Source organism: Balaenoptera ricei, chromosome 1, assembly GCF_028023285.1.
Source record: "Balaenoptera ricei isolate mBalRic1 chromosome 1, mBalRic1.hap2, whole genome shotgun sequence".
In the NCBI taxonomy this organism is placed as follows: domain Eukaryota; kingdom Metazoa; phylum Chordata; class Mammalia; order Artiodactyla; family Balaenopteridae; genus Balaenoptera; species Balaenoptera ricei.
In genome coordinates this window covers 81,048,483-81,075,354 of record NC_082639.1, presented here as the reverse complement: position 1 = coordinate 81,075,354, position 26,872 = coordinate 81,048,483, and the positions used below count along the sequence as shown (strand labels likewise).

The 26,872-nt window shown below is 38.8% G+C and overlaps 2 protein-coding genes across 4 annotated transcripts in view; both read right to left on the bottom strand.

Annotated features, from left to right (window-relative positions):
- The window catches only part of BTBD8 (BTB domain containing 8), a 91,248-nt gene extending 76,435 nt beyond the window's left edge, over nt 1-14,813 (bottom strand). For all 3 annotated transcript variants that reach the window (XM_059900076.1, XM_059900080.1, XM_059900090.1), the window contains exons 1-2: nt 14,505-14,813; nt 8,763-8,957 (exon numbers count right to left, since the gene is read on the bottom strand). In XM_059900076.1, the coding sequence (XP_059756059.1) occupies nt 8,763-8,957; nt 14,505-14,653 (344 nt within the window). In that variant the 5' untranslated portion in view covers nt 14,654-14,813. The remainder of the gene's footprint in view (nt 1-8,762; nt 8,958-14,504) is intronic.
- Nucleotides 14,814-22,914: 8,101 nt separating this feature from the next.
- Nucleotides 22,915-26,271, bottom strand: LOC132361069 (lysophosphatidylcholine acyltransferase 2B-like). The gene is given in 7 exon segments (XM_059915943.1): nt 22,915-22,995; nt 24,188-24,302; nt 24,304-25,222; nt 25,225-25,378; nt 25,381-25,500; nt 25,502-25,705; nt 26,266-26,271. Coding segments are annotated over 7 exon segments (1,599 nt in total).
- Between the last annotated feature and the right edge of the window lie 601 nt (nt 26,272-26,872).

The window sequence follows — 26,872 nt, the reverse complement described above, 5'->3', positions numbered from 1 at the left end:
AGCCATAAATAAATAAATAAAATAAAATAAATAAAAATTAAAAAAAAAAAAAAAAGAAACAGAGTATCTGAATAGACAAATAACAAGTAAAGAGATTGAATTAGTAATCAAAAACTTCTCACAAAGAAAAACACAGGACCAGGTGGCTTCACTGCTGAACTCTACCAAATGTTTAAAGAAGAATTAATGCCAATCCTTCACAAATTTTTCCAAAGAATATAAGACGGAACACTTCCCAATTCATTATGTGAAGCCAGTATTATCCTGACACAAAAGCAGACAAAGACATCACAAGAAGAGAAAACTACAGACCAATATTCCTTACTAATATAGAGAAAAAATCTCCAACAAAATAATAGCAAAGTGAATCCAGCAACATATAAAAAGAATTATACATCATGACCAACTAGGCTTTATTTCAGGAATTCAAGGGCAGTTAAACAGATGAAAATCAATATTATATACCATATGCTATAGCCTGAATGTTTGTGTCCCCTAAAATCATATGTTGAAAGGTAATTCCCAATGTGATGATATTAGCAGGTGGGGCCTTTGGGAGATGATTAGGTGGAGCCCTCATGAATGAGATTAGTGCCCTTATTAAAAGCAGTTCCAAAGAGATCCCTTGCCTTCTTCCACCATGTGAGGGAACAATGAGAAGTCAGCAGTCTGCAACCCAAAATAGGGTCTTCACCAGAACCCTACCATGCTGGCACTCTGATCTTGGATTTCCAGCATCCAGAACTATAAGAAATAGATTTCTGTGGTTTATAAGCCACCCAGTCTGCAGTGTCTTGTTGTAGCAGCCCAAATGGACTAAGACACCATATCAATAGGACAAAAACTACATGATCATCTTAGTTGATGCAAAAAAAAAAAGCATTTGACAAAATCCAACACCTTGTCATAATAAAACAGTCAGCAAACCAGGAATACAGTAGAGGGAAACATCCTCAACCTGATAAAGGAGATCTATGAAAAACTCACAGCTAACATCAGACTTAACGGTAAAAGACTGAAAGCTTTCTTCCTAAGATCAGCAGAGGATGTCTGTCTGCTCTTACCACTTCTATTCAACATTTAACTGGAGATTCTAGCCAGGGCAATTAAGCAAGAAAAAGAAATAAGCTGGATTGGAAAGGAATAAGTAAAGCTATCTTCATTTACAAATGGCAAACATGTGTATAGAAAATCCTTGGAAATTCACCAAAAACTATTTGTTAAACAAGTTCTGCAAGGTTGCAAAGTACAAGATCCATATGCAAAAATCACTAGCAATGAACAATCCAAAATGAAATTAGAAAATAATTCCATTTACAACAGCATCAAGAAAATAAAATACTTAGGAATGTATTTCACAAAAAGTGCAAGGCATATCCTGAAAGCTACAAAACAATGCTGAAAACAATTAAATAAATGGAAACACATTCCAGATGATTTAATATTATAAAAATGGCAATACTCTCTGAATTAATCTGCAGATTCAGTGCAACACCTATCAAAATTCAGCTACTTTTCTGCAGAAATTGACAAGCCAACCCTCAAAGTCAAATAGAAATGCCAGAATAGCCAAAACAATCTTTACACAGAACCAAGTTGGAAGATTCACACTTTCCAAATTCTAAGCTTCCTACAAAGCTATAGCCATCAATACTGTGTGGTACTGGTATAAGGATAGACATATAGATCAGTGGAATAGAACTGAGTGTCTAGAACATAGATTTATAGGCAACTGATTTTCAACAGGGGTGTTGTGATATTGTGATTTATAATATGAACTATATATTTGGTCTTTGTCCACTATTCCCAGCACGTAGCTTCTAAAACCCTTCTAATTTCCTATGTAAAAGCCACAGAACATCTTTTATTATAGTACTTAAGTTTTGTTCCCAGGTCCTGAAATAGCTCCAGAAGGATAAAGGTGAAATGAATGTCTTTTGTTATTCATAGCAAGCCCCTTTCAACCACACCAGAGTTTACATTAGTGAAGTTGGTGACTTTTAGAAAGCTCCTAAAAATGGGGGCTGGTTGCCTGGAGAACCAACTAAGTGCTTTGAAGGTTGGAACTTTCAGCTCTCCCCTCCACCTATGGAGAGGGGAGAGGTTGAATTAATCACCAACGGTCAATGATTTAAACAATCATGCCTATGTAATGAAGCCTGCATGAAAACCCTAAAGGATGGGTTTCAGTGAGCCTCTGGGTTGGTGGACACATGGAGGTGCTGGGAGAGTAGTGAACCCAGAGAGGGCTTGGAAGCTCCTTCCCACATCCCTTGCCCTATGCATCACTTCTATCTGGCTGTTCCTGAATTTCTTCCTTTTATAATAAACCAGTAATATGGTAAGTAAAATGTTTTCCTAAGTCCTGTGAGCTGCTCTAGCAAATTAACTGAACCTGAGGAAGGGGTCATAGGAATCTACATTTATAGCCAGTTGATCAGAAGCACAGGTAACAACCTGAGGCACAGGTAACAATCTCCAGGTAAATAGTGTCAGAACTGAGTTAAATCTGTAGGACACCCAGCTGGCATCTGGAGAACCTCAGAATTGCTTGGTGTGGGGAAAAACTCCTGCGAATTTGGTGACCACAAGTGTCAGAAGTAAAGTACTCAATGAGCAGAGTATTAAGAGTAAAGGAGACACACAGGAGGGTGTTTTTCCTTTACAGGTATTCAGACAATCCAATGGGAAAAGAAAAGTCTCTTCAAAAAACGGTGCTGGGGGCTTCCCTGGTGGCGCAGTGGTTGAGAATCTGCCTGCTAATGCAGGAGACACGGGTTCGAGCCCTGGTCTGGGAAGATCCCACATGCCGCGGAGCAACTAGGCCCGTGAGCCACAACTACTGAGCCTGCGCGTCTGGAGCCTGTGCTCCGCAACAAGAGAGGCCACGACAGTGAAAGGCCTGCGCACCGCGATGAAGAGTGGCCCCCACTTGCCACAACTAGAGAAAGCCCTCGCACAGAAATGAAGACCCAACACAGCCATAAATAAATAAATTTAAAAATAAAAAAATAAATTAAAAAAAATAAAGGCAGAAAAAAATTTAAAAAAAACAAAAACAAAAAACGGTGCTGGGCCTCTCGCCTTCTGAGACGGCCCACACTCTGTCTGTGGAGTGTGTTCCTCCCAGGGCCACTCTCGCCTTTTGAGACAGACCACATTCTGTATACGGAATGTATCTGTGTATCTCTCTAAGTAAATCCACTTCTTACCTACCCCCCCAAAAAAATGGTACTGGGACAACTAGATATCCAAATGTGAAAGAACAAAGTTGGACCCTAGCTTCACACTATATACAAAAATTAACTCAAAATAGGTCAAAGCTCTAAATGTAAGAACTAAAAAGGTACACACAGGATAAGTAATTGTGACCTTGGATTAGGCAATGGTTTCTTAGATATGACACTAAAAGCACAATTTATAGAAGAAAAAATAAAATGGAAGTCATAGAGATTAAAAACTTTTGTGCTTTCAAGGATACCATCAAGAAAGTTAAAAGACAACCCACAAAATGGGAGAAATGTTTGCAAATCATATATCTGATAAGAGACTCGTATCTAGAATATATAAAGGATTTCCAAAACTCCATAGTGTAAAGACAAATAACCCTATTTCAAAATGGGCAAAGAATGCGATCAGATAGTTCTCCAAAGAAGATATACAAACAACCAATATGCACATGAAAAGATATTCGACATCACTGTCCATCAGAAGAATGCAAATCAAAACCACAATGAGTTACTGCTTCACACCCACTAGGGTACCTATAATCAAAAAGACATAATAACAAGTGTTGTCAAGAACACAGAGAAATTGGAATCCTCATACATGCTGGTAGGAATGTAAAGTGGTGTAGCCAGTTTGGAAGAGTCTGGCAGTTCCTCAAAACGTTTAACATATGACCCAACAATTCGACTCCTACGTACATAACACAAGAGAATTGAAAGCATACATTCATACAAAAACTTGTACATGAATGTTTGTAGTAGAATTATTTATAACAGCCAAAAAGTCAGAACAACTGAAATGTATATCAACTGATGAATGTATAAACACAATTTATATCCATATGTACAGAAAAGAGTTAACATAGGTGGGACTGCTATCTTTTGAAAGACTTGATTGTAAGAGTTGTCCTTGGCTGGTATCTGGGAACATTATTTCAACAGTGTTCCTAGCATTCTCTAAATGACAAGGGTGGCTCAGCTGTTGTTAGCTTATGCATTGTTTATACAAATAATATGGTTTTTGCTGAACACATGCTTTCCTTCTAGGAGTCTGGAATATGGGTACACATCAGGCAGGAGACCAACTCCTGGTAAAAACTCTGGGCACTGAACCTGTAATGAGCCCCCCTGGTTGGCAACATTACAGAATTGTTGTCATAACTCATTGTGGGAAAATTAAACATGGCCTGTGTGGCTCCACTGGGAGAGGACCCTTGGAAGCTTGTGTCCTGTTTCCCGTGGATTTCACCCCATGTACCTTTTCCTTTTGTTTCCTTTGTAATAAATCAGAGGCTAGAGTATAACTATATGCCGAGTCCTGTGAATCCTCCTAGTGAATCATCAAACCTGGGAATGGTCTTGGCAACCCTTGATCCATCACACAATGAAATATTCAGCCATAAAAAGGAACGAAGTATTGATAAACAACACAACATGGATGAACCTTGAAAACATCACACCCAGTTTAAAAACCCACACATAAAAGGCCACATACTATAAAAATCCATTTACATGAAATGCCCAGAATAGGCAAAACCATAATGACAGAAAGTAGATTATTGGTTGCCAGGAAGTGGGGGGAGGAGAGAGTGGAAAGTGCCTGCTAATGGGTATGGCAATTGCAATTACCAAGAATTAAGTTATTAGAGAAACTGACAATAGTCAGTTTCTTTGAGGAATGAAGAGGACTGACCTGGAAGGGTCTATGGATGACTGACCAGTGGTACAGATTGGTAAAATGAGATTCAAAGACAGGGGGTTTAGGAAGAAGGGAGGGAGAAAGGTCTAGAGGCAGTAATGAAGTTCACAAGTGTTTTAAAATGTACCTGGGGGGAGTTCCCTGGTGGCCTACTGGTTAGGATTCTGGGCTTTCACTGCTGTGGCCTAGGTTCAATCCCTGGTTGGGGAACTAAGATCCTGCAAGCCACATGGCAAAAAAAAAAAGGTACCTGGGAATTTAGGTTTATTCAGGTATGGTGAGGCCAACTGATCAGGAGATGATTACCAGTGAATAGATAGTTTACAACTTACAGTTCACAAGAGGAATGGGGCATACCATGCCAGGTAGGGCCACATGGGGAAGCAACAGGGTCTATTTAGAGACAAAACAGGGAGGGCAAAGCACAGGCAAAAGTGGTTTTTGTGGGAAGGAATGGGTGAGGCAAGGTAAGCAGCTGAGCAAGTTTAGGATTAAATAGTTTGAGTAATTTGGGGGAGAGGGGGCTCTGGGCTATAAGGGTGGTCTTCAGTTGTCTGGTACCCGGCTCTGGGATGATTAGGGAAGAAGAGTGTTGCCTTCTAGAGTATAAGAACCAGACAGAAGAGGTGGGTGTAGGAATGGATTCAGGATTACTTGGTTTGCATATCAAAGGCATGCTCAGGGAATTAGCTAACTCTGGAAGGGGCAGTCTCTCCCCAGTTAGTGAGGCCCCAGATGCCAAGTTACATATATATATAGTTAATATTACAAGACACCTATTCCACCCACTTCAGCCCTACTAGTATAAGGGATGTTGGAGAGAAAATAGCCACCACCTGAGAAAGCTGTAGGGGAAACGGAATCTTTTATACTGTGCTGCTGTTCTATGTGTTTACTTGATTGACATTTTATACTAGCATTTCCCAGTTATTGATGTTAAATTGAAAATTTAAAGGTCTTCCCTTTTTTCTTTCCTTTACACACACATGTGCACACACACACACAAACATGCACACACAACTATAATGTGGTAAGTCTTAGAAAATCAAAGATTTTTATTGAATTTTAATCATGAGGTCATAAAGCAGGAACTACTTTCCAGGGCCAATCATTTGAGCCATATCTGAAGACACGGTACATAAAAAATTTCTTCGAAGACTGTACTTACTACTCTAACTTAAGTGCATAGCAAAGGACCCTACAATAAGTAGCAATATGACAGAATACTTCAAAATCTTTATTGGTTATTTAAAGAGAAGGATGTGTGTTGAAGATACTTATAAGGACTGCATTTCATACAATAAAAATTTAAAAATCTATGTTATCAGAATTTTTACTAAAAAATGTTAATCTCAATACTCCACATTATAATCCTCTCCTTATGCTTTATATTAACACAGAGAAATTTCAATACAATCTGCCTTTTAAAAAGGGGGAGGTATATCACAAGCACTTTCTATACACAAGACACTGATGAGATACCACTGGGAATGCTCACATCGATGAGATGATCTAATCTCAAGGAGCTTACATAACCACAGACATACTTCACTAACCTAACACAAAACAGAATGTGATTAAGTGTTTAAAACAGAGGATTGTGAAGTGCTAGGAAGCACAAAGCCATTTACTCCAATGTCCTTTTTCTAAATATGAGAAAATTGAGGCTCAAAGAAATCATAAAACAAGGTAATGCACAGCCAGAGGCATATCTCTGTCTTGTTGCCAAGTCCAGTGCTTCCTCCACTCTACCATACTGTCTCTCAGTCAATCTTTTTTTCTAACACTTTTAAAGACAACAAATAAAGGATAACATTAATGTAATTTCTCTTTCTCTAACATATAAAAATTTGACTTTTCCCAAGCATCTTTTTCTAAACATACACTCAATAGCTGGAGAAATGTATACTATCAAAGGGCTACTACTATGAATAATACTTATAATGTATTCAGTGCTTACTATATCTCAGGTCACTGTGCTAAGTGCTTCATAAGCATCTAATTTAACCCTCACAACAATGCTATGAGGTAGGTATTATGCCCATTTTTCAGGTGAGGAAACTAATGTAAGTGATCAGTCCAAGTTCACTCAGTTAGAAGTGGTAGACCTGGCTTGACCACAGAGCCTACTCTACAACAAAGCCACTATACCACCTACTAGAAAAACAAAAGTGTATATTTTTAAATTGATGGTTGGAACTCAGTGATGAACCTATTATGATCTATACTGGAAAATGATAATGATTTTCTAAATTGCACTTAAAGTATCTGTTTAAATTATAGTATGTTGTACTGTTCTTACAAACAGAGGAAGCCAAGGTTATGCATTTTTCTGTTTATGTTTATTGGAGCTTCATATAAGAAACTCTGAAATAATAAAAACAGATCATTCAAGCAACTGTCAGAGCATAAAATGAAGAAAAATACACCAAATCACACACATATACTTAAAGTTTAATTATCCAAAAAGAATTTTCAACATTAAAGTCAACATGATTTTGATTATAGGCAAAAAGTATGTCAGCAAATAACTAAAAGACTAGCATCTAAAAAATACCTAGGATTTAGGACATAAAAACACAAAAATCCAACTCTGATTTCTCATAAAAGTTAAAATGATAATTGGCACTGGCATTAAGGACAGACATACAGACCAATGGAAAAGAATTTAGAGACCGGAAATAAACCCTAACGTTTATGTGTGTATTAGTCAGCTTGGGCTGCCACAACAAAAATCATAGACTGGTGGCTTAAACAACAGAATTTTATTTCTTACAGTTCTGGAGGCTGGACGTCAAGATCAGGTGCCACCATGGTGGGGTTCTGGTGAGAACTCTCTGTGTGGCTTGCACTCAGTCACCTTCTCACTGTACCCTCACATGGCAGAGAAAGAGAAAGAGAGAGAGCAAGCTCTCTGGTGTCTCTTCTTATAAGGGCACTATTCCTATCATGAGGTCCCATCTAAAGCTAATTTACTTCCCAAAGGCACAATCTCCAAATACCATCACATTAGGGAGTAGAGCTTCAACATACGACTTTTCAAGGGAAACAATTCAGTCCATAGCAATGGGCAACTGATTTTCAACAAGGCTGTACAGACAATCCAATGGAGAAAGAATAGTCTCTTCAAAAATAGTACTGGGACAACTAGATATTCACACACAAAAGAATAAAGTTGGTACCCTTCCTTGCATTATACACAAAAATTAACTCAAAATGGATCACAGACCTAAATGTAAGAGTTAAAAGCATAAACCCAAAAAATTCATAGAAGAAAGTATAAGAATAACTCTTTGTGACCCTAGAATAGGCAATGGTTTCTTATCTACAATAGCAGGAGTACAAGTGACAAAAGAAAATTAGATAAACTAGGCTACATTAAAAATCTAAAACTTTTGTGTTATAAATGACACCATCAAGAAAGTGAAGGCAACCCACTGATTGGGAGAAAATGTTTGCAGATCATATGTCTGATAAGAGCCTAATATCCAGAATACATAAAGATCTCCTATAATTCAATGATATAAAGACAAATAATCCAATTGAAAAATGGACAAAGGATGTGAATAGACAGTTCTCTAAAGCAGATATATTTCTCCTCTCTCAGGATCAATCTCAAGCAGAAATTAGCCTCTCCTAATACTAAGCCTCTAAGACTCTAATACTAATACTTAGCCTCTACTAACACTAATTACTAAGATAATATGGAATTTAAGTTAGAAGGTTATAAAATAGATATGAAAATACATGAAATAAAAACACACATATGTTTAAAAAATAAACAATTACATACTAGATTTCAATATAAGAGAAAAAAAGATGAAGAAAGCACTTACTGTAAAAATATTCTAAATTCTGAAGCTTCAAAGTTCTCCACAGCAACAGGTTCATGATTTGTTAAGTTATTTGTATGTCCAACAGTATGAAAATAGAAATCAGGAACCCTTGCTAAAAGGACTGCTTTGTGTGCTTTGAACAAAGTACAACCTATAGAGAAAGTAACATCTGTATGGACTTCTTCTCTTAGAAGCCTATAAGGAATAAAAAGGAACCACAGTTTAATTAGTGATGCTTAGAAATATATAATATGCCCATTTTTATAAAATAAGCTTTAAAAATAACACATAAACTAAAAATACAGAGAAAACAAAATAAAGTTATATGAAAATGAGTTTATTGTCAGTTCATCCAAAGAACATTGTCTAACATTGGTTTAGAAGACAATTTTCTAAAATTTATAACGAAAACAAAAGGTAATTACACTAAAAGAGTAAGACTATTTTATCAAAAAATATCTTTTCCTTTTAATTCCTTCTACCAATAAAATTTATCTTCTGCTACTTATGTTGATTTTCCTTTATAATGTATGTCCTTTAGATATATTTTAGAAAGAGGACACAAAGTAATGTGATTGTTGACTATTGAATCAATTTTTAAAAATCTTACTAAAACTGAAGCAAAAAAAGTAAACAGTCACCACCACCAGCAAACCACACGCAATAATACACAATCCAGTGTAGAAACTGGTACACGGCATTTTGACTATTGTTAAATACCAAGTCTGAAATGCAGGCTTGACTGTCAAGAATGTGACATTTAAGCCCTTTTCCATTGCCCACCCCACAAAAAATAGAACTATGCTCTAATCTATTATTAAAATGATGGACTCGAGGAAAGCCCATTCAAATCCCTTTACTAATGTGCAGACATAATTATGGTAAAGCTCACATGTAAAGTGACAGAAGAACAGAAATCAGCATCATAATAGAAACTGTCACAATGTTTTTTCTGTGTGGTAACCATATATTTCTGCTCTGTAAATATTAAATAATACTTCATATAGTATAACATTATCATCAGCAAGTTATGTATTCTCAGAGGACTTCTGTATTGCAGGATATAACTGGCAATCACACTAGTACACTATAGGAGGTCCAAGTATGGATAAAGATATCCATTACAGTGAAAGCTTAGAATGTTGCCACTGACACTCACTCCCCCAGGACCCAGTTAATGGCTCCTTCCTCTGATCCCTCGGTACATACCTCTATTACAGCACTTCTGTCACTGTATCATTATTATTTTTATAATAATAAAATTATATTACTTTAACATAATTAAAATATATTATATTCAGACAATGAACTCTCCAAAGGCAATAACTGTACCTTCATTAGATAGCAAGAGCTCAATAACTGCTTTTTTGGATTTGGCTGTATTTTACCCTAAACAAAACAAATGCTTCAGAGCACAAAGCTTTCAGAACCTTGGAAACAATGAGCAAATAGATGCATTTTAGTCAATATTTTAATCAATAAATTATTTTCATAAGCGATTGTTAAAATTATGGAAGAATGTATTGGTCTCCCAAACATTAATAAAAACTCAAATTGTACAATACAAATACACCATTTATTTCTCCTTCCCACCCACCTTCTACCCATCCCCCACTTCTCCCCAAGTGAATAAACAAGCATTGCAGCTGGTAGCCATACAACTGTCACTAGGGAATCTGCCTTGTTCATAACAGATGCTCATGAGTATTCGTCAAATAAAAAAAAGTTAATGTTTTAAAAAATGTTAATGTGAAAATACAGTGCTTTTTATTTTATAAAACCACCTGTATCAGTTATACGCATATCTTGTTATCTGTTACAAGTAACAATATCTGACTCAGACCTGCTTAAACATTAAGGAGGGTTTTACTGGCTCATCTAATAAACTCTAGAGGAAGGATAGGCTGGAGCAAAGGCTCAGTGGTGTCAAGGCCCCGCTTCTTTCCATCTTATTTCCCTGTCACCTACTGTATTCACCCATCTAAAGCATTTTAGACTACTGATTAAACCCAATTCTCACTAAAAATTTATTGAGCATGTACCATGTACTAAGCACTGGGGACATAAAGGGGACTAAAGCATAGTATCTGCCCTCAAGGAGTTTGTAGAAGAGTATGGAGACCAGGCCTGAAAATTAACGCGTGTGATATACTCAATAGGACAAACTAGCAAATTTTTTTCAGGGACAGACATAAGAGAAGATCTTATAGAGAAAAGGAAAACCAAAAGGAATTTTAAAGATTGCGTAAGAGCTGGTCAAGGAAGCAAGGCAAGGTAGGGGGGAGCTCCTGCCTCCATGTTCCTTACAGAGGTTTGTGTTGAGTGTGGAGCTACAAATTGGTCAGCAGAGTATTGAGGGGATAAGAAGTGGCAGATGAAGCTGCAGGGATAAAGATGAATAAGAGACAAAGAGCTTAACTGTATCTTACAGTTGAAGGGGAATGATCAAATAGTTCAAAACATGGGCAATTTTATTTTTCAAAATATCTCCTGTTAGTTGTGTAGAAGGGGAATTACAGGAAAATGAGAATGAAAGGGAAAAAAACTACCGCGCAACACGAATGATGTAGAGGGTGTGAGCCAGGAGAGAATCAGTGGTGATAGAAAATAAGGGATTAACTTAAAATATATTTAGGTAATAGACTGGCAGGAGTTGGTGACTGGAAGTAGAAGGTGAAGGGAAGGGACTAACCTAGGATCTCTCTCATATTTAGCTTAGACAACTGGGTGCTGGTGATGCCACCAGCCATTGAACTACATCTGCTATGCCAACTTCCCTCTTAAACTCCAGACATATTTTCAATTCTCCTGGATATGGCTTCCTGAACATTCACTATAATCCTCCCTTTCAAATGTCCTAAGAATTAGCACCATCTTTTATGCTTCTCTTTCCCTGTGTTTCCACGTGTAATCAGTCACCAAGCCCATGAATTGCACACAGGAATCCCTTTCACCTTGTCCGTTTTCACTGCCATTATGTATCCCTTGACTACTGCAAAATCCTAGTTGGTTTCCTTTTTTTTTCCAATTTCTTTCCTCAATTCAAGATCTAATTATGTTCATCCTCTATTTTAAAAACATCAATGATTCTCCACTGCCTCCAGAATACATTCCAAATTCTTCACTGAAGAGTCTCTATGGTCTAGTCTTAGTTTACCCATTCACCTTCAACTACTTTGCCTGCCATACTCACAAACCCCTTCCAAATAAAGCTACCAAATTGTACCACATGTCCCTGATGCTCTTAGTCACATCTGAATGGACAACAGACTGAGGCAAGGTTAACCATTAGCCAATGTGGTAGTTAAACAAGTGAACTCTAGCAGAGATGTTCTATAATAATCAAGAGCCAACTGATCACACTCTTAAGAGAGTTTCAAAGAAAATCCAAGGTAGAGTAAGAAAAAGGAATGGGTAAGGAGAGAAGCAGAAATGAAGGAACAAAGTTACTGGAAGATCATTTTGCATAACTACCGTACTTTAGAGAAGGGAGACTGACTGGGTCCATATTCTGGTCATGAGACCTTGGGCAAGTCACTTTAATGTCCCTGGAGCCAGACTGCCAAGGTTCTTATTCTGACTCCACTACCTCTTCTCTAAGGCTCAGTTTCCTTATCTGTTAAATGGGAATAACAACAAGATTTACCTCACAGGGGAGTAAATAAAACACTGCATGTCAGCCCAGTGTGTAGCTAATAGTAGGATGGCAATAAGAATTTTTATTACAATTGTCTTGAACAATGGTCCATATCTCAATGAGGTCTTATTGTACAATTGCTGTCATATCCCAAGCAACTTTCCAATTCTACACCAGAGCTGGCTTTTTGACTACTGAAGCTGTTTCCTATTTTTTTCTCACTTCTCCATATATCCTATTGCCTCAGGTAATGCAGAGGAGTCTCTGTTCCTTGCTGTTTGAAGCAATTCAATACAACTTGCTTTCCCAAAATAAATGAAGCTCTTCCGAATCTCTATGCCTTTGTAAAAGCCATTCCCCTTGTTTAGATACTCTCTGACTTCTCCCTTCCTAATCTCTAATCAATTTTTAATCAATCCCCAAGAGATCACTCAAACATCACCTATAAAGCCTCCCCCAAATTACCTCAGTCCCCATTATCTCTGTTTGGCTATTACCTTTCTCAGTAGAGTGCAAGCACAACACCAAAGTCATGTCTTATTAATCTTTGATTTTCAGAACCTAGTACAGTGCTAGGTATCTGGTGGGTGCTAGCTACTTTATTAATATTTGTAGAATAAAACAATGATATTGCTGTGCTTAAAGAAGATTACTTTGGCATAGCATTCAAGGTGGCTGGGTGAGTATACGAGATTTTTTAGTTGTTTAAAAAAAAAAACAACACAAAAACACTTTTGCTTGTAACAAGAACTTGGGACTTCAGGATCCTATCCTTTAATTGCTGCTAGGATGAGGATAAATTGTTCACCTGCTATACTTATGACCTCATTTTCTTTATGTAAATTAGATGTATTATCTTCTTTAAGTTCATGACACTTCAAAGCTCACAATACAGCCAGAAGAATAGAGCCACTGAAGAGGAGTACCTCATCCTTACAGATTCATCCTAGAAACAGAACAACTTCACTCTCATTTTTTTTTAAATGTTGTACATCAATTCCCCCAGTGGTGGAGACAAGGCAGAATCTCTCATAGACAGGCCCAAATTAAAAGGAAATTTTTTTACTTTATAAAGTTCAGTTTATAACTGGTGGAGCCTTAAGTGTGGGCAACAGTAAGCACTTTTTAAATGTAGAATGCTGCACAACTGTTATTAATAGTAATTATGTTTACACTAGTTCAATAGTTCTCAAAGTGTGACCCAGGCCAGCAGCATCACCTGGGACCTTGCTAGAAATGCAAAAATCTCACGCCCCATCCCAGACCAACTGTATCAGAATTAAGGTCTGGGTCTCAGTAAATCTAAGCTCTCCAGGTGATTCTGATGCACACTAAAGTTCAAGAATCAATGTTTTGGTGGAAATGGAAACTAGCTAGGGAATATTTCCAAGCTTCATTTTCTTTATAAACTGCGATGATGTTCCTGGATTCACTATAGCCTGAGTTAAGCTTCACAACAACTTTCCATTTGCTAGAGTCCTCATGGGAACTGGGAATTGCTGGGAGTTGCTGCGGGCTGTAGAGTATTCCAGGAGGAGAGGGGAAGCCAGGTTGCCATCAGGAAGTATTTCTACGAAAGCATTTCTGCTAAATCGTTTAAAGAGAGCTCAGAAGAAAGAGACCTCCAACGCTCCAGTAATCTGATCCATTTTTACTCATTCTAAATAGATACTCAAAAAAATTTTTTTTAAATAAGTAAATACTCTTCTACCTAATTTTATCATTTTTCTTAGAATTGTTTGAGCTTATAAAAAGTTGTGTAAGTTTCAGGACCACGAAACCTGTATCCACCCCGACATTAGCGAGTCTTTCAAGACTTAAGCCTACCCATGTTAGAGTATTTTGGCATAAACTGGTGCTGCACAGAACTATGATGGTAATTTTGGTTTTCTTCTTGAATCTGGTACGTGGTCTCCGAGGTGCTCTGGGTTGGTTATATAGGGCGAAAAGAACCCGCTTTGTAGTGAGGAGACAGGTGAGCGTCCTGCAGTGGCCTGAGGTGAGGAGAACAAAGCAGGGAGGGATGGAGAAACCGAGGAGCCAGTTTCTGGTAGGAAGTGGGCACCTTAAGAACTGAAGCAGCCTGAGTTCCCGCCTCCTCCTACCTGAGCAGATCCTGGCTGAGCTGCTCCGACACCATCGCCTTCAGCCGGCGCCGCTCACTGGGCCCCTTCCTTTGCAAGCCCTTATTGCAAACTCCAGGGGACTCTAGAAGTACCACGGGGGCCACGCTATCCTCCCCACAGCGGGCCATGTTCCACAAAGGTACGGCGGCGCCCCGCAGGCCCAGTACAGGGTCTCACTTCCCAGCCTCTGGAAGAAACGGGCGTTTCAGACCGAAAGCTCTGCTCCTACCCGAATCCGCCCCCTAAAGGAAAAGGCTGACGCCTCTCGTCTGTTTGTTGACGGTCCCTTATGGCTACCGAACCGCAGTGCCGGAGAATGTCGGAGACCCGGTCCACGCCGGCACGTGACCCGGGAGGGTGTGCGCAGGCGTAGTAGCTCTGTTTAACGCCGCCAGCGGGCGGTCAGCGCGGCGCTGCCCAGGGAGCCAACTATTCTGCGGAACTAACCAGGTCTGCGCTTTATCCCTGTCCCTCTGCTTTCTAGTTGGTGCTAACCAGTCATTTAAATAAATGTTTTATCGAGAACTGAGTTCAAATCAACCAGTGCAGCCTTTCAGCACTTTGTCTTCCTGGGGTGTCAGCGCTTTTTTTCCCAGGAAAGACAAGTTCACTAGACCTTTACTGCGACGAGTCACACTCCTTCACTTACTGCTTTGGGCAAGAAAAATTGGGGGTGTGAGGGGCGCGGGAAGAACTTCGTAAAATCAGCAGGAGTCACAACACTCCAGAGCCCCCTGCAAAGGGTATGGTATAATGTCTAGAAGACTCCTTCCCCTTCTAATCCAGGGAGTGGCTCATATAACTGCTCTTGGACTTAAGCAGAGAAATGTCAGTTATATTCCCCCACTTTGCATATAAAGCTCTAAAAGTTATGAGGTGGAAGAAAGGAAGTAATGTTGTAGGGGTAGAGTCTTTAATTGAGCAAGGAATTGGGTGGATTGATGAGCTAATAGAATTCTGAAAATTTGGTGTGGAGAAAAGAGCTGGAGCGAAATCACTTAAAAAGTCTTTTGGTTTTTTATTTGATTACCTCTTCCAAAGAAGAAGGTTCAATCCTTCTGCTTCATTCAGAAGCTCTGCACAAGGTAACAAGTACGTACTAATTGCTTGGAAAATATATGGATATTGTACCAGAAGATTGGCCAAGAAGCAGGCATTTCTCCAAATAACGACCTTCTCAATTGTTCAGACACCTTAATTATGAATATAGTGGATAATTGATTTTTAATCTTATTCCTATAGAAAAGAGGGGTATCAAAGATAATATGATAGTTAATATTTATTGAGTGCTTTTTAGGCGAGAAAACTGCTCTACCTGCTTTCTCTGTATTAACTCAGTTAATCCTCACAACCACCATTTAGGTTGGTATTGCTATGAGCCCAATTACAGATGAGGAAGTTGAGGCATGAGAGGCTAGATAACTTGGTCAAGGTCACACAGCCAGTAAATGGTGGTCTAGGTATTAAAACCCAGACAGATTCTTTCCCTCCAAAGTCCTGTAATACTTCTACCATGCCCCTTTATCAGCTGATGAAGCAAAAATTAGGCTACTCTCTGGCTGGGAATGGATGACAGATGGTTTCTGGTCCATGTAAATTTAATTCTCTTAAACTACCTTAGGCAGCTTAGGCAGCTTTGTGAAGTAATTAAAGAAAAAGTACCCTCTTAAAAAAACAAAACAAAAAAAATAGTTTTAATGATGCTTTACATTCCACCATTAGAGATTTTTTACTTAAAACATTATTTCTATTTTAATTAATTTATATGTGTAGTCATTTACACCTTAATGTGAGTGAAATTATAAAAAATTTTTTCCTCAAAGGCTTTATGATCAGGAACACTAGAAAGTCCTGGGAAACTAGCAACAGGAGCTCTGAAGGTAAACACTGCTAAACCCATAATTTTATTTAGGGTTGGCCTTAACTGTGATCGTCATGTGTGAAAAATAAGTTTAGGTAAAATTGCCTTGGAAGGCAAAAAACTCATCTAAGTACTACAATTTCATGAAAAAAGTGATTCTCTTAGATGTATTTTTTTCTTTCTTTAAAAATGTTTTCAAATGAAGCATTTCAAACATACGAAGAAATAAAGAGAGAGGTACAGTGAACCCCGATATATCCATTACCAAAATTCAACAATTATCAAGATTTGGGCATATATGTTGTATCAGTTTTTCTTTCCTTCCTCATCTTTTATTCCTTCCTTTCTTTTTTTCCTTCCTTCTTTCCTCCTTCCTTCCTTCTTTCCTTCCTCCCTTCCTCCCTCCCTCCCTCCTTCCCTCCTTTCTTTCTTTCTTTCTTTCTTTCTTTTTCCTTTCTTTCTTTCTTTCTTCCTTCCTCCCTCCCTCTCTCTCTCTCTCTCTCTTTCTTCCATTCCTTCTAAAAATTTTAAAAGTAAAGCCCCAGACATCATTTCATTTTCTCCTATATACTTCAGTTTGCATCACTAAAAACAGTGTACATTTTCTTACATAACATTACAAAACCACTAATGGTATTCCTTATAAATCGACAATAATTCCATTTACTATGTAGCCCATTGTAAAATTTTCCCAACTGTCCTAAAAAATATGTTTTACAGTTGGTTTGTTTGAATCGGTTTTCAAACAAGATACAAGGTTACATTTGGTTCTTTCATCTCCTGAGTTTCTTCTAATTTCCTGTATTTTCCCTCATGACACTGACATTGTGGCAGAAGCCTGAGCAATTTGAGCTGTAGAGTATGCCACATTTTAAATTTGACTGCCTCTTTGTAGCATCACGCACTGTGCTCATCTATCCCATATATTTTCTGTAAATGGAAGCTGTTTTTAGAGGCTTGATTATATTCAGTTTCAATTTTTTAGCGAAAAAAAATTTTATAAGTGGTATATTAGTTTTCTATTGCTGCTTTAACAAATTACCACAAACTTAGTGGCTTAAAAACATCACACTTTTTTTTACTTTCAATTCTATAGGTTGGAAGTCCCACATGGATCTCACTGGGCTAAAATTCAGCTTTGGGCCGGGCTGCATCCCCTTCTGAAGGTTTGAGGGGAGAGTTTCCTTGCCTTTTCCAGCTTCTCAAGGCTGCCCATATTCCTCAGTCCTGGGCTCTGCTTCTCCAACTTCAAAGTTAACAGGTTGAATCCTCCTCACATGGCATCATTCTGAACTCTTCTTCTCCTTCCTTCTTCCCTCTTTTAAGGACTATTGTGATTACTGGGGACCAAGTGGATAATCCAGGATAATCTCCTTTTTTTTAAGGTCAGCTAATTAACAACCTTAATTCCATCTGCAACCTTAATTCCCCTGCCATGTAACCTAACATATTCACAGATTCTGGAATTAGGACATAGACATCTTTGGGGGCAGGGGAAGCAGGCATTATTCTGCCTCCCACAAGCAGTAATTCATTTTGAATCCTGTCAGAAGGCACATAATCTTTGGTTATCCCCATTTTAATGTTGCTAAAATGTATCATTAATTTTCATCTGATAGTTTTGTCTGTTGATGACTCTTACTTTAATCAATTAACTAGGGATTGCAAAATGATTTTATAATTCGATCATTCTTTCTACATTTATTTGCTAGAAATTTGCTGGAAATCTTCTGTAAAGAAGAATTTTCCCTCATCAATTAGAAATACTGGATATCCAGAAATACATTTCACACTGCAAAGGCAGGATAAATGCTTAATTCTCTTATTTAAATTATCCTTTTTTCAAAGGCCCACTCATATTATGGAAGGTAATCTGCTTTACTCAAAGTCTACTCATTCAAATATTAATCTCATCTAAAAAATACCTTCACATCTAGAATAATGACTGACCAAATATCTGGGTACCATGGCCTAGCCAAGTTGGTGTAAGTTTAGAAAATACTCTTACTCTCTTGTGTGTCTCTCCTTTACTCTCACACCACTATCACACTCACAGTATTTCTGACACCAAATGTGGGGGGGAGGGGTTACACACACCTAGCAATTCTGTGACACCAGCTGGATGTCAGGCAATTTAACTCAATTCTGACACTATCTATGTGGAGACAGCATCCGATCCAACAGGTTTAAGGCTTAGTCCCACAAGACTGCTCCCCTCCTTTGGTTGCCAATTGCAACTCCAGGTTGTTACTATGGTTCTAAACAATCAGCTATAAATATAAGGTTCCCACAATACTATCCTTGGGTTCAATTAATTTGCTAGAGCAGCTCACAGAACTCAGGGGAACTGACTTACTTACTGTTTTTCTGTTTATTATAAAAGGACACGATAAAGGATACAAGTAAACATCCAGTCGAGAGAGGAAAAGTATTGGGTGGGCCAAAAGGTTTGTTCATTTTTTCCTGTAAGATGGCTCTAGTAGCACTTAGTTGTCTTTATCATTTGAAACAATTTTGTTAGATTGTATGTGACAGCTGTCATATCAGCGTGCATTTAAAAAAAGACATCAAAATTGGTGAATTTTTGTGTAGCCATTTTAATATGGAAGATGGAAGAAAAAAAGCAACATTTTCAGCATATTATGCTTTATTATTTCAAGAAAGGTAAAAATGCAACTGAAACACACAAAAAATTTGTGCAGTGTATGGAGAAGGTGCTGTGACTGATTGAACACATCAAAAGTGGTTTGTGGGGACTTCCCTGGTGGCACAGTGGTTAAGAATCCACCTGCCAATGCAGGGGACACGGGTATGAGCCCTGGTCTGGGAGGATCCCACATGCCGCGGAGCAACTAACCTAGTGCGCCACAACTACTGAGCCTGTGCTCTAGAACCCACAAGCCACAACTACTGAGCCCCCGTGCCACAACTACTGAAGCTCGCGTGCCTAGAGCCCGTGCTCCGAAACAAGAGAAGCTGCAATGAGAAGCCCACGCACCGCAATGAAGAGTAGCTCCCTCTCGACACAACTAGAGAAAGCCTACGCACAGCACTGAAGAACCAATGCAGCCAAAAATTAATTAATTAATTAATTAAAAAAAAAAAAGTGGTTTGCGAAGTTTCGTGCTGGAGATTTCTCACTGGATGATGCTCCATGGTCAGATAGACCAGTTGAAGTTGATAGTGATCAAATCGAGACATTAATTGAAAACAATCAACGTTATACCACGCGGGAGATAGCCAACATAGTCAAAATATCCAAATCAAGCACTGAAAATCATTTGCACCACCTTGGTTATGTTCATCGCTTTGATGTTTGGTTTCCACATAAGTTAAGCGAATAAACCCTTCTTGACTGTATTTCCACATGTGATTCTCTACTGAAACATAACAAAAACATTCCGTTTTTAAAACAAATTGTGATGGGCGATGAAAAGTGGATACTGTACAATAATGTGGAACGGAAGAGATCGTGGGGCAAGCAAAATGAACCACCACTAACCACACTAAAGGCTGGTCTTCATACAAAAAAGGTGATGTGTATATGGTGGGATTGAAAGGGAGTCCTCTATTATGAGCTCCTTCTGGAAAACCAAACAATTAATTCCAACAAGTACTGCTCCCAGTTAGACCAACTGAAAGCAGCACTCGACAAAAACATCCAGAATTAGTCAACAGAAAACGCATAATCTTCCATCAGGATAACCAAGACCGCATGTTTCTCTGATGATCAGGCAAAAACTGTTACAGCTTGGCTGGGAAGTTCCGATCCATCTGCCGTACTCACCAGACATTGCACCTTCGGATTTCCATTTATTTCGGGCTTTACAAAATTCTCTTAATGGAAGAAATTTCAATTCCCTGGAAGACTGTAAAAGGCACCTGGAACAGTTCTTTGCTCAAAAAGATAAAAGTTTTGGGAAGATGGAATTATGAAGTTGCCAGAAAACTGGCAGAAGGTAGTGGAACAAAAGGGTGAATACGTTGTTCAATAAAGTTCTTGGTAAAAATGAAAAATGTGTCTTTTATTTTTACTTAACAACCGAAGGTACTTTTTGGCCAACCCAATATGTACGAAGGGGCATGGAGTTTCCATGCCCTCTCCAGGTGTGCCACTCTCCCAGAACCTCCATGTGTTCACCAACCCAGAAGCTCTCCAAAATCCGTACTTTGAAGATTTTTATGGAGGCTTCATCCTATAAGCATGACTGATCATTAACTCTATTTCCAGCCCCTCTAACCCTCTAGAGAATGGAGGGGTGAAGATTCCAAGCTTCTAATCATGAGTTGGTCTTTCTGGTGACCAGCCCCAATCCAGGAGCCCACCAAGAGGCATCTCATTAGAACAAAAGATGCTCCTATCACCCAGGAAATCCCAAGGGATTTAGAAACTTAGGAACGGGGATCAAAGACCAAATATTAGAACTAAGGATGATCCTAACGCTCTTATCACTTAGAAAATTACAAGGGTTTTAGGAACTCTGTGCCAGGAACTGGGGCAAAGGCCAATATATAGTTTCTATTATTTCACAACATATATAATGAACCATCACAGTGTCAAAGTATGCATATTTAGATAACAAAAATGTAAAGAAACACAGGAAGTGAAACTATAAAAGTCAGGAAAGCAGTTTAAATTTGGGAGGAAGAAAGAGGTTGTAATTATGATTGGGGGCATAGAGGAACTTATAGGGTGGCTGGAAAAGTTTTAATGTCTTGAGCTGAGTTAGTTGCAACAGTGTTTATCTTAAAACAGATTATATTCATAATATATAATATACTTATGTAACAATTATTATTAGCTACAGATTTGTTTGGTATAGTTTTTAACTGTAAGCACTTTACAATAAAAAGGTTATTTTAAGTGTTACCTGTTACAGATAGAAAACTAATGGTTACCACAGGGGAGAGGGAAGGGGGTTGCAATTAGGGGTAGGGGATTAAGAGGTACACTATTATGTATAAAATAAGCTACAAGGATATACTGTACAACACAGGGAATATAGCCAATATTTTATAATAACTATAAGTGGAGTATAACCTTTAAAAATTGTGAATCACTATATTGTACACTTGTAACATATAATATTGTACATCAACTATACTTCAATAAAAAAGTGTTATATATTAAAGAGGGTTTAAATAAAGCAGTGTTTAACATTTTGAGGTTAAAAGGTAGAGTATAATGAAGTAATGACCCTGACATTTTATATAGCTCACTATCTAATTAGAGATAATTTCAAACTTCAGTGAATATTTGAGTAATAGTACCATTGTTTGAATAAAGATATATCTTGGTAACTATTTTTAAGTGAAAATCTCTTATTTAAATGAATAATTTCCATTACCTTTAAAAAGTCATTGTATTTGAATTACATATGCATGCATTATTATCATGGGACTATCAAGCTGGGGGGTTGTTACAGAATGAATTATTTGTGTCCTCCCAAAATTCATATGTGGAAACCTAATCCCCAATGTGATGGAATTTTGAGGTGGGGCCTTTAGGAGATGACCAGGTCTCAAGGGTGGAGTCCTCAAAAAAGGGATTAGTGCCCTTATAAATTAGACCCCAGGGAATTCCCTGGTGGTCCAGTGGTTAGGACTCTGCGCTTTCACTGCTAAGGGCGCAGGTTCGATCCCTGGTCGGGGAACTAAGATTCCACAAGCAGCACTGAGCAGCCAAAAATAAAAAATAAAAAAATATATAAATAAATAGAGACCCCAGAGAGCTCCCTCTGCCCTTTCTGCAAGGTAAGCCCACAGTGAGAAGACATCTATGAATTAGGAAGCAGGGTCTCACCAGACACTGAATCTGCCAGTGCATTGATCTTAGACCTTGCAGCCTTCAGAACTGTGAAAAATAAATTTTGGTTGTTTAAGCCACCCAAACTATGGTATTTTTGTTATAGCAGCCTGAATGGACTACAACAATGGGCATTATGAAATATCACTTATCCATCTCCTTTTCTCAGATCAGAACTGCATGGAAATTATTTCAAAATAATATTTGATTTTTTTTCTTTCCCTTTCCTTAAGCTTTCTCCATCTGCTCACCTTTCTCCCACTCTTATCTCTTCTTCCTTTCTACTCTTTCAAAATACCAGGAAGCTAACTAATGACCTTTAAGCTTTAGGGGCCCCACTTGCACAAGCCCTTGCAAAGGTCTAGTAGGGTCCCTAGGAATGTGTCTACTTGGGTATGTTTTTTGTAAGGTCTGCATAAGTAAGAGATTTTGACTACAAGTAATCAAGACTCTCTTTCCCCTTAGTCATATACCCCCTCATATCTGGTGGCATTGAGTGGCTGTAGGCATTTTGAGGATTCAGCCACAATGAAACTGAGTTGGGGATACAGTAGTTTGGGTTAGCAAGGCATATTTATTGGTTCAAAATCACTTCCACATCTAGATAAGTTGTTGCTCCCTGTCCTGGTGTAGGAATGGCTTCTAGGAATACTTCACTGATTCATCCTACAAGGTGACATGAAGGGGTAGAGCTCAAGGTCACATCACTATGTGAAGATGTCTTACAGCAAATGATGCTGGAAGTCCATGGATAGTGAAGGAGGTACACAACAGTAAGCAGAAGCCTCAGTTTTCATGGGTGCCTAGTCAGAACAAAAGAAATATTCTCAGTAATGCAAAACATTCGACTATAAATACAAACTTTTCCTTTTTGGTGAGAATCATATATAACAGAATTTATCAGAATTCCTGTATTTATAACCTATGTTTATTATATTAGCTTTCTTTTCTCATTTCTTTTCTCATGATTTCTTTTCCCATTCTAAATAATCACTTTTATACCTTAAAAATAAATAAATAAAGGGCAGCTATGCCATATGTAAGTATTTCAATGGTATTCCCAATACTATATCTTCCTGATGTTTATTTTTATTTTGTCTTGTACAATAAGGACATTTGGGCTACTTTGAGAAAGAGCAAGGAAGCATTTATGCAGCAGATCCTTTTTGGAGAGAATAATAATGGTAACAAAGTATTTATTTATTGCTAGTAGAGCTCTTAATGAGATATTTTCTCTGCAAAAATGAGGGAGAGGTGGTGGGCTGTAATATTCCTCTGGCCTTAATTTAGCAAAAAAAGACCCTTTATTTTACTTCTTTATTTTTTTTACTTTAAGCAGAATAAAGGCACTAACTAGAACCATGCTGGGTGAACAAAGTTATAAGCAGATATCTTATTTTTCTACCTTTAGGCCACATTGAAACAAACATACTATCTGAAGAAGAAAATTAGGTACTATAAAATCAAATTGAAATATATATTCCTTAAGCACATTTTAAATATCATAATTAAGTGCCCAGGCCACTTAGAGTAAAAACTATTGTGTTTTTCCTCAAAGGACAATTTTTATTTCAATCATAGTTTCAACTTGGATGTTAACTTTCACCATTTTCAGGGCTGACTTTAACATCTGAATACAACCATGAAACCTGTACTTGTGGGACTTCCTTGGTGGTGCAGTGGTTAAGAATACGCCTGCCAATGCAGGGGACACGGGTTCGAGCCCTGGTCCAGGAAGATCCCACATGCCGTGGAGCAACTAAGCCCGTGTGCCACAACTACTGAGCCTACGTGCCACAACTACTGAAGCCCACACGCCTAGAGCCTGTGCTCTGCAACAGGAGAAGCCACTGCAATGAGAAGCCCATGCACCGCAATGAAGAGTAGCCCCCACTTGCCGCAACTACAGAAAGACCGCACGCAGCAACGAAGACCCAACGCAGCCAAAAACAAATAAATAAATTTATGAAAAACAAAAAACAAAAAAACCTGTACTTGTTGTGGTAATGAATATATATAGGCTGCCTGGAGGTCTAGGTATGAACTAAATAAATTGGCATATTCTGGATGCTTCAGGGCAAAGCTCTTAAAGGTCCTGTATGAAATGTACTGAGTTCTGTCCAGCTATCTCCCGAAAGAGTCTGGAAGCATCAAGCTTTGGCACTCCAAAAGCTGCCCGAAGTATAGCAGCTAACTCCTGTTTGGTTATGAAACCATCATTATCAAGATCAAAAAGCTTAAATGACATTTGCAGAATCTTTTCAGTGTTGGCAGGATTGCATAGGACAGTCAGACCTATCACATACTCTCTGAAGTCTATGCTGCCATCATTATTCCTGTCAAAGAGGGCAAAAAGTTGTCTCAAGGGCTCTGAAATTGGGAGTTTCAAATAATTCGCCAACTCTGTAATTCCTATCTTCCCTCCTTTTGAGGCAACTGCAATTGCAGCATATTCATCCAAACACTGATGAATATTATCCCAATCTAACTTTAATTTCTGGCTAAGTTTTGTAAATTCAACCAAACCGGCTTCCATGGGTAGTTGAAGGTTACCTGCAGAAATCATCAGTCTGCAATCTTCATAAGTGTGATCTGTCACAGGCACCCCAAGAGCATTGGCCATGATGATCCTCACTGTATCGGCAAAAAGGACTGGGTCTTTCTTTTCTCGGTCATTTGGGATATAAACAGGCATAAACTCAACTTTTACCCTGGTGAAGAGTTGACTCAGGGTCAATATACAGGTCTGGAAGCCTGTAAACCCCTGCCAGGTCCAGGTCACGGTGTCCAGGGTGTTTGGGTACCTGAACAGCACCGGCTGCACAGGAACACCTGGAGCGAAGGCCGCTAGTTTAAAGGTGACCAGACAGCTGCGGTTGGTACACACTCCTTCCAGGAAAATCAGGATCTGTGGCCACTTCCTATCAGATGTCACTCTCCTCAGGATTTCCTCCCGGGTATTCTTCCTCGAATTGGGGTCATCTCAGGTCACAAGCACCGGCTGCGTTGACAGTAAGAATTTCCCAGCCACGGGATACGCACATATTGACTCACGGAGACCACCGAGGGGAACCCTGCCACGATACAGGCGACTGCGTCAAAGAAACTGGAGTGCGGTGCTGCAACGAAGATGCGGGCCTCGTCTCGGGTTGCCTTTTTCCCTTTCCCTTTAACCAGGAACCCTGCTAAAAAAAAAAAGTCACCTGAAACAAGAACTTGAGGGTTGGTTGCACCAGTCTTCTTCTCCAACTCCTGGCGGGCTTGGTTGGTCGAGCACGACTGCCTATGGTGGAAAGCGCAGCCACGGGGCCAGAGGAAGATGAAGAGGACGGCCATGCAGGACACCCGCACCGGCACCAGCACAGCCCCCACGAGGACGATGTAGGCCCAGCGCCACGCGCTGATGTGCATCTGCTGCGTGCAGGGGTTGTCCACTGCCGGCGGGTACAGGGACTTGCTTGTGTCTTGGCTGAGGGCGGATTCCAACACCGCAGCCTCGGAGTCCGAGGTGGGCTGTGCCGTGAAGCCCACTATTCCTTAGTCTCAGGACGCCTGTAGCTTGGATCTGGGGGCGGCCCCCGGAGTGTATCCCTGCCCCATATTTAAGTGCTCTTTCCGTTCGCACATAATTAGAATTCTTTGAGGCAATTGTGGGTTAATAGAAAATGACATATTACCTTTAAAATCAGAAAAATAAAAAATGGTAAATGATGTAACAGGAGAATTAGAATCATATCAACAGCACAATCTTTTGCTTTTTGTAAATGGCCTCCTTTTGACATATATGCTTAATAAATCATTTTCACATAATTTCTGAAATTTACATTAAGCATATTTATATACCTACTAAGGATGAATTAAATAGATGAATATTTATTAATCACAATTTTTAAATTTAAATGCCATTACCAGTCAAGTTTACTTACAGTGAGATGCTTTGGCAGTTGGTAAGTCAAATTCATTTACTCTTCCTACAAATGGATCTCTTTATGCTAAGAGGTCTAACTGATGGCAACCTTGAGCCTTTATATCTGTTACAAGTACTCTTCTACATCCACTGAAAATTAGAATACATCCATTGTCATAGGCCAGGATTAGCCGTGGCATGTTTTGACGCATATTGTTAATATTTGTCCAGATGAACTGGTCAGCATTCCAAACTGACATAAGTAACAACAACGAGAAATCTTAAAATCACCTTTGTCAGAAACACGTTTTCATTAAAATAAGTCAGGATTACTTCATTGCATCACCACACACGGGTCAATAAAGTCTTGTTCCTAACTTTGTTGCTGCCCTTTGAAAATGATCAAGAGGGAAGCATAATTAAAGTTGGTGTGAACCAGGCTCTCTGCTAAACCTTGTAGCATTTGCTGTATCAAATATTCCTGTTTGCTAATTGCTAATTTAAATTCCTCCAGAATTAAAAGTCAAATTGTAAGTTTCTGAAAGATGTTTCTAATTATTGGAACAGACCAGGTTACCCATAAAACAGAAAGAGCAGTGTGGATACCAAAGCCGGTTAAACAGAATGTGATCTAAGTGGAAAGATTATGGGCTTTACAACCAGATGGATCTAGGTCAGATCCTGGTTCCAACCCTTGTACTGTGGGCATTGGCCAATCTCATTTTCACATCTGTAAAGTGGTGATACTCCCTGCCTTGCGATGTTATAAGGCA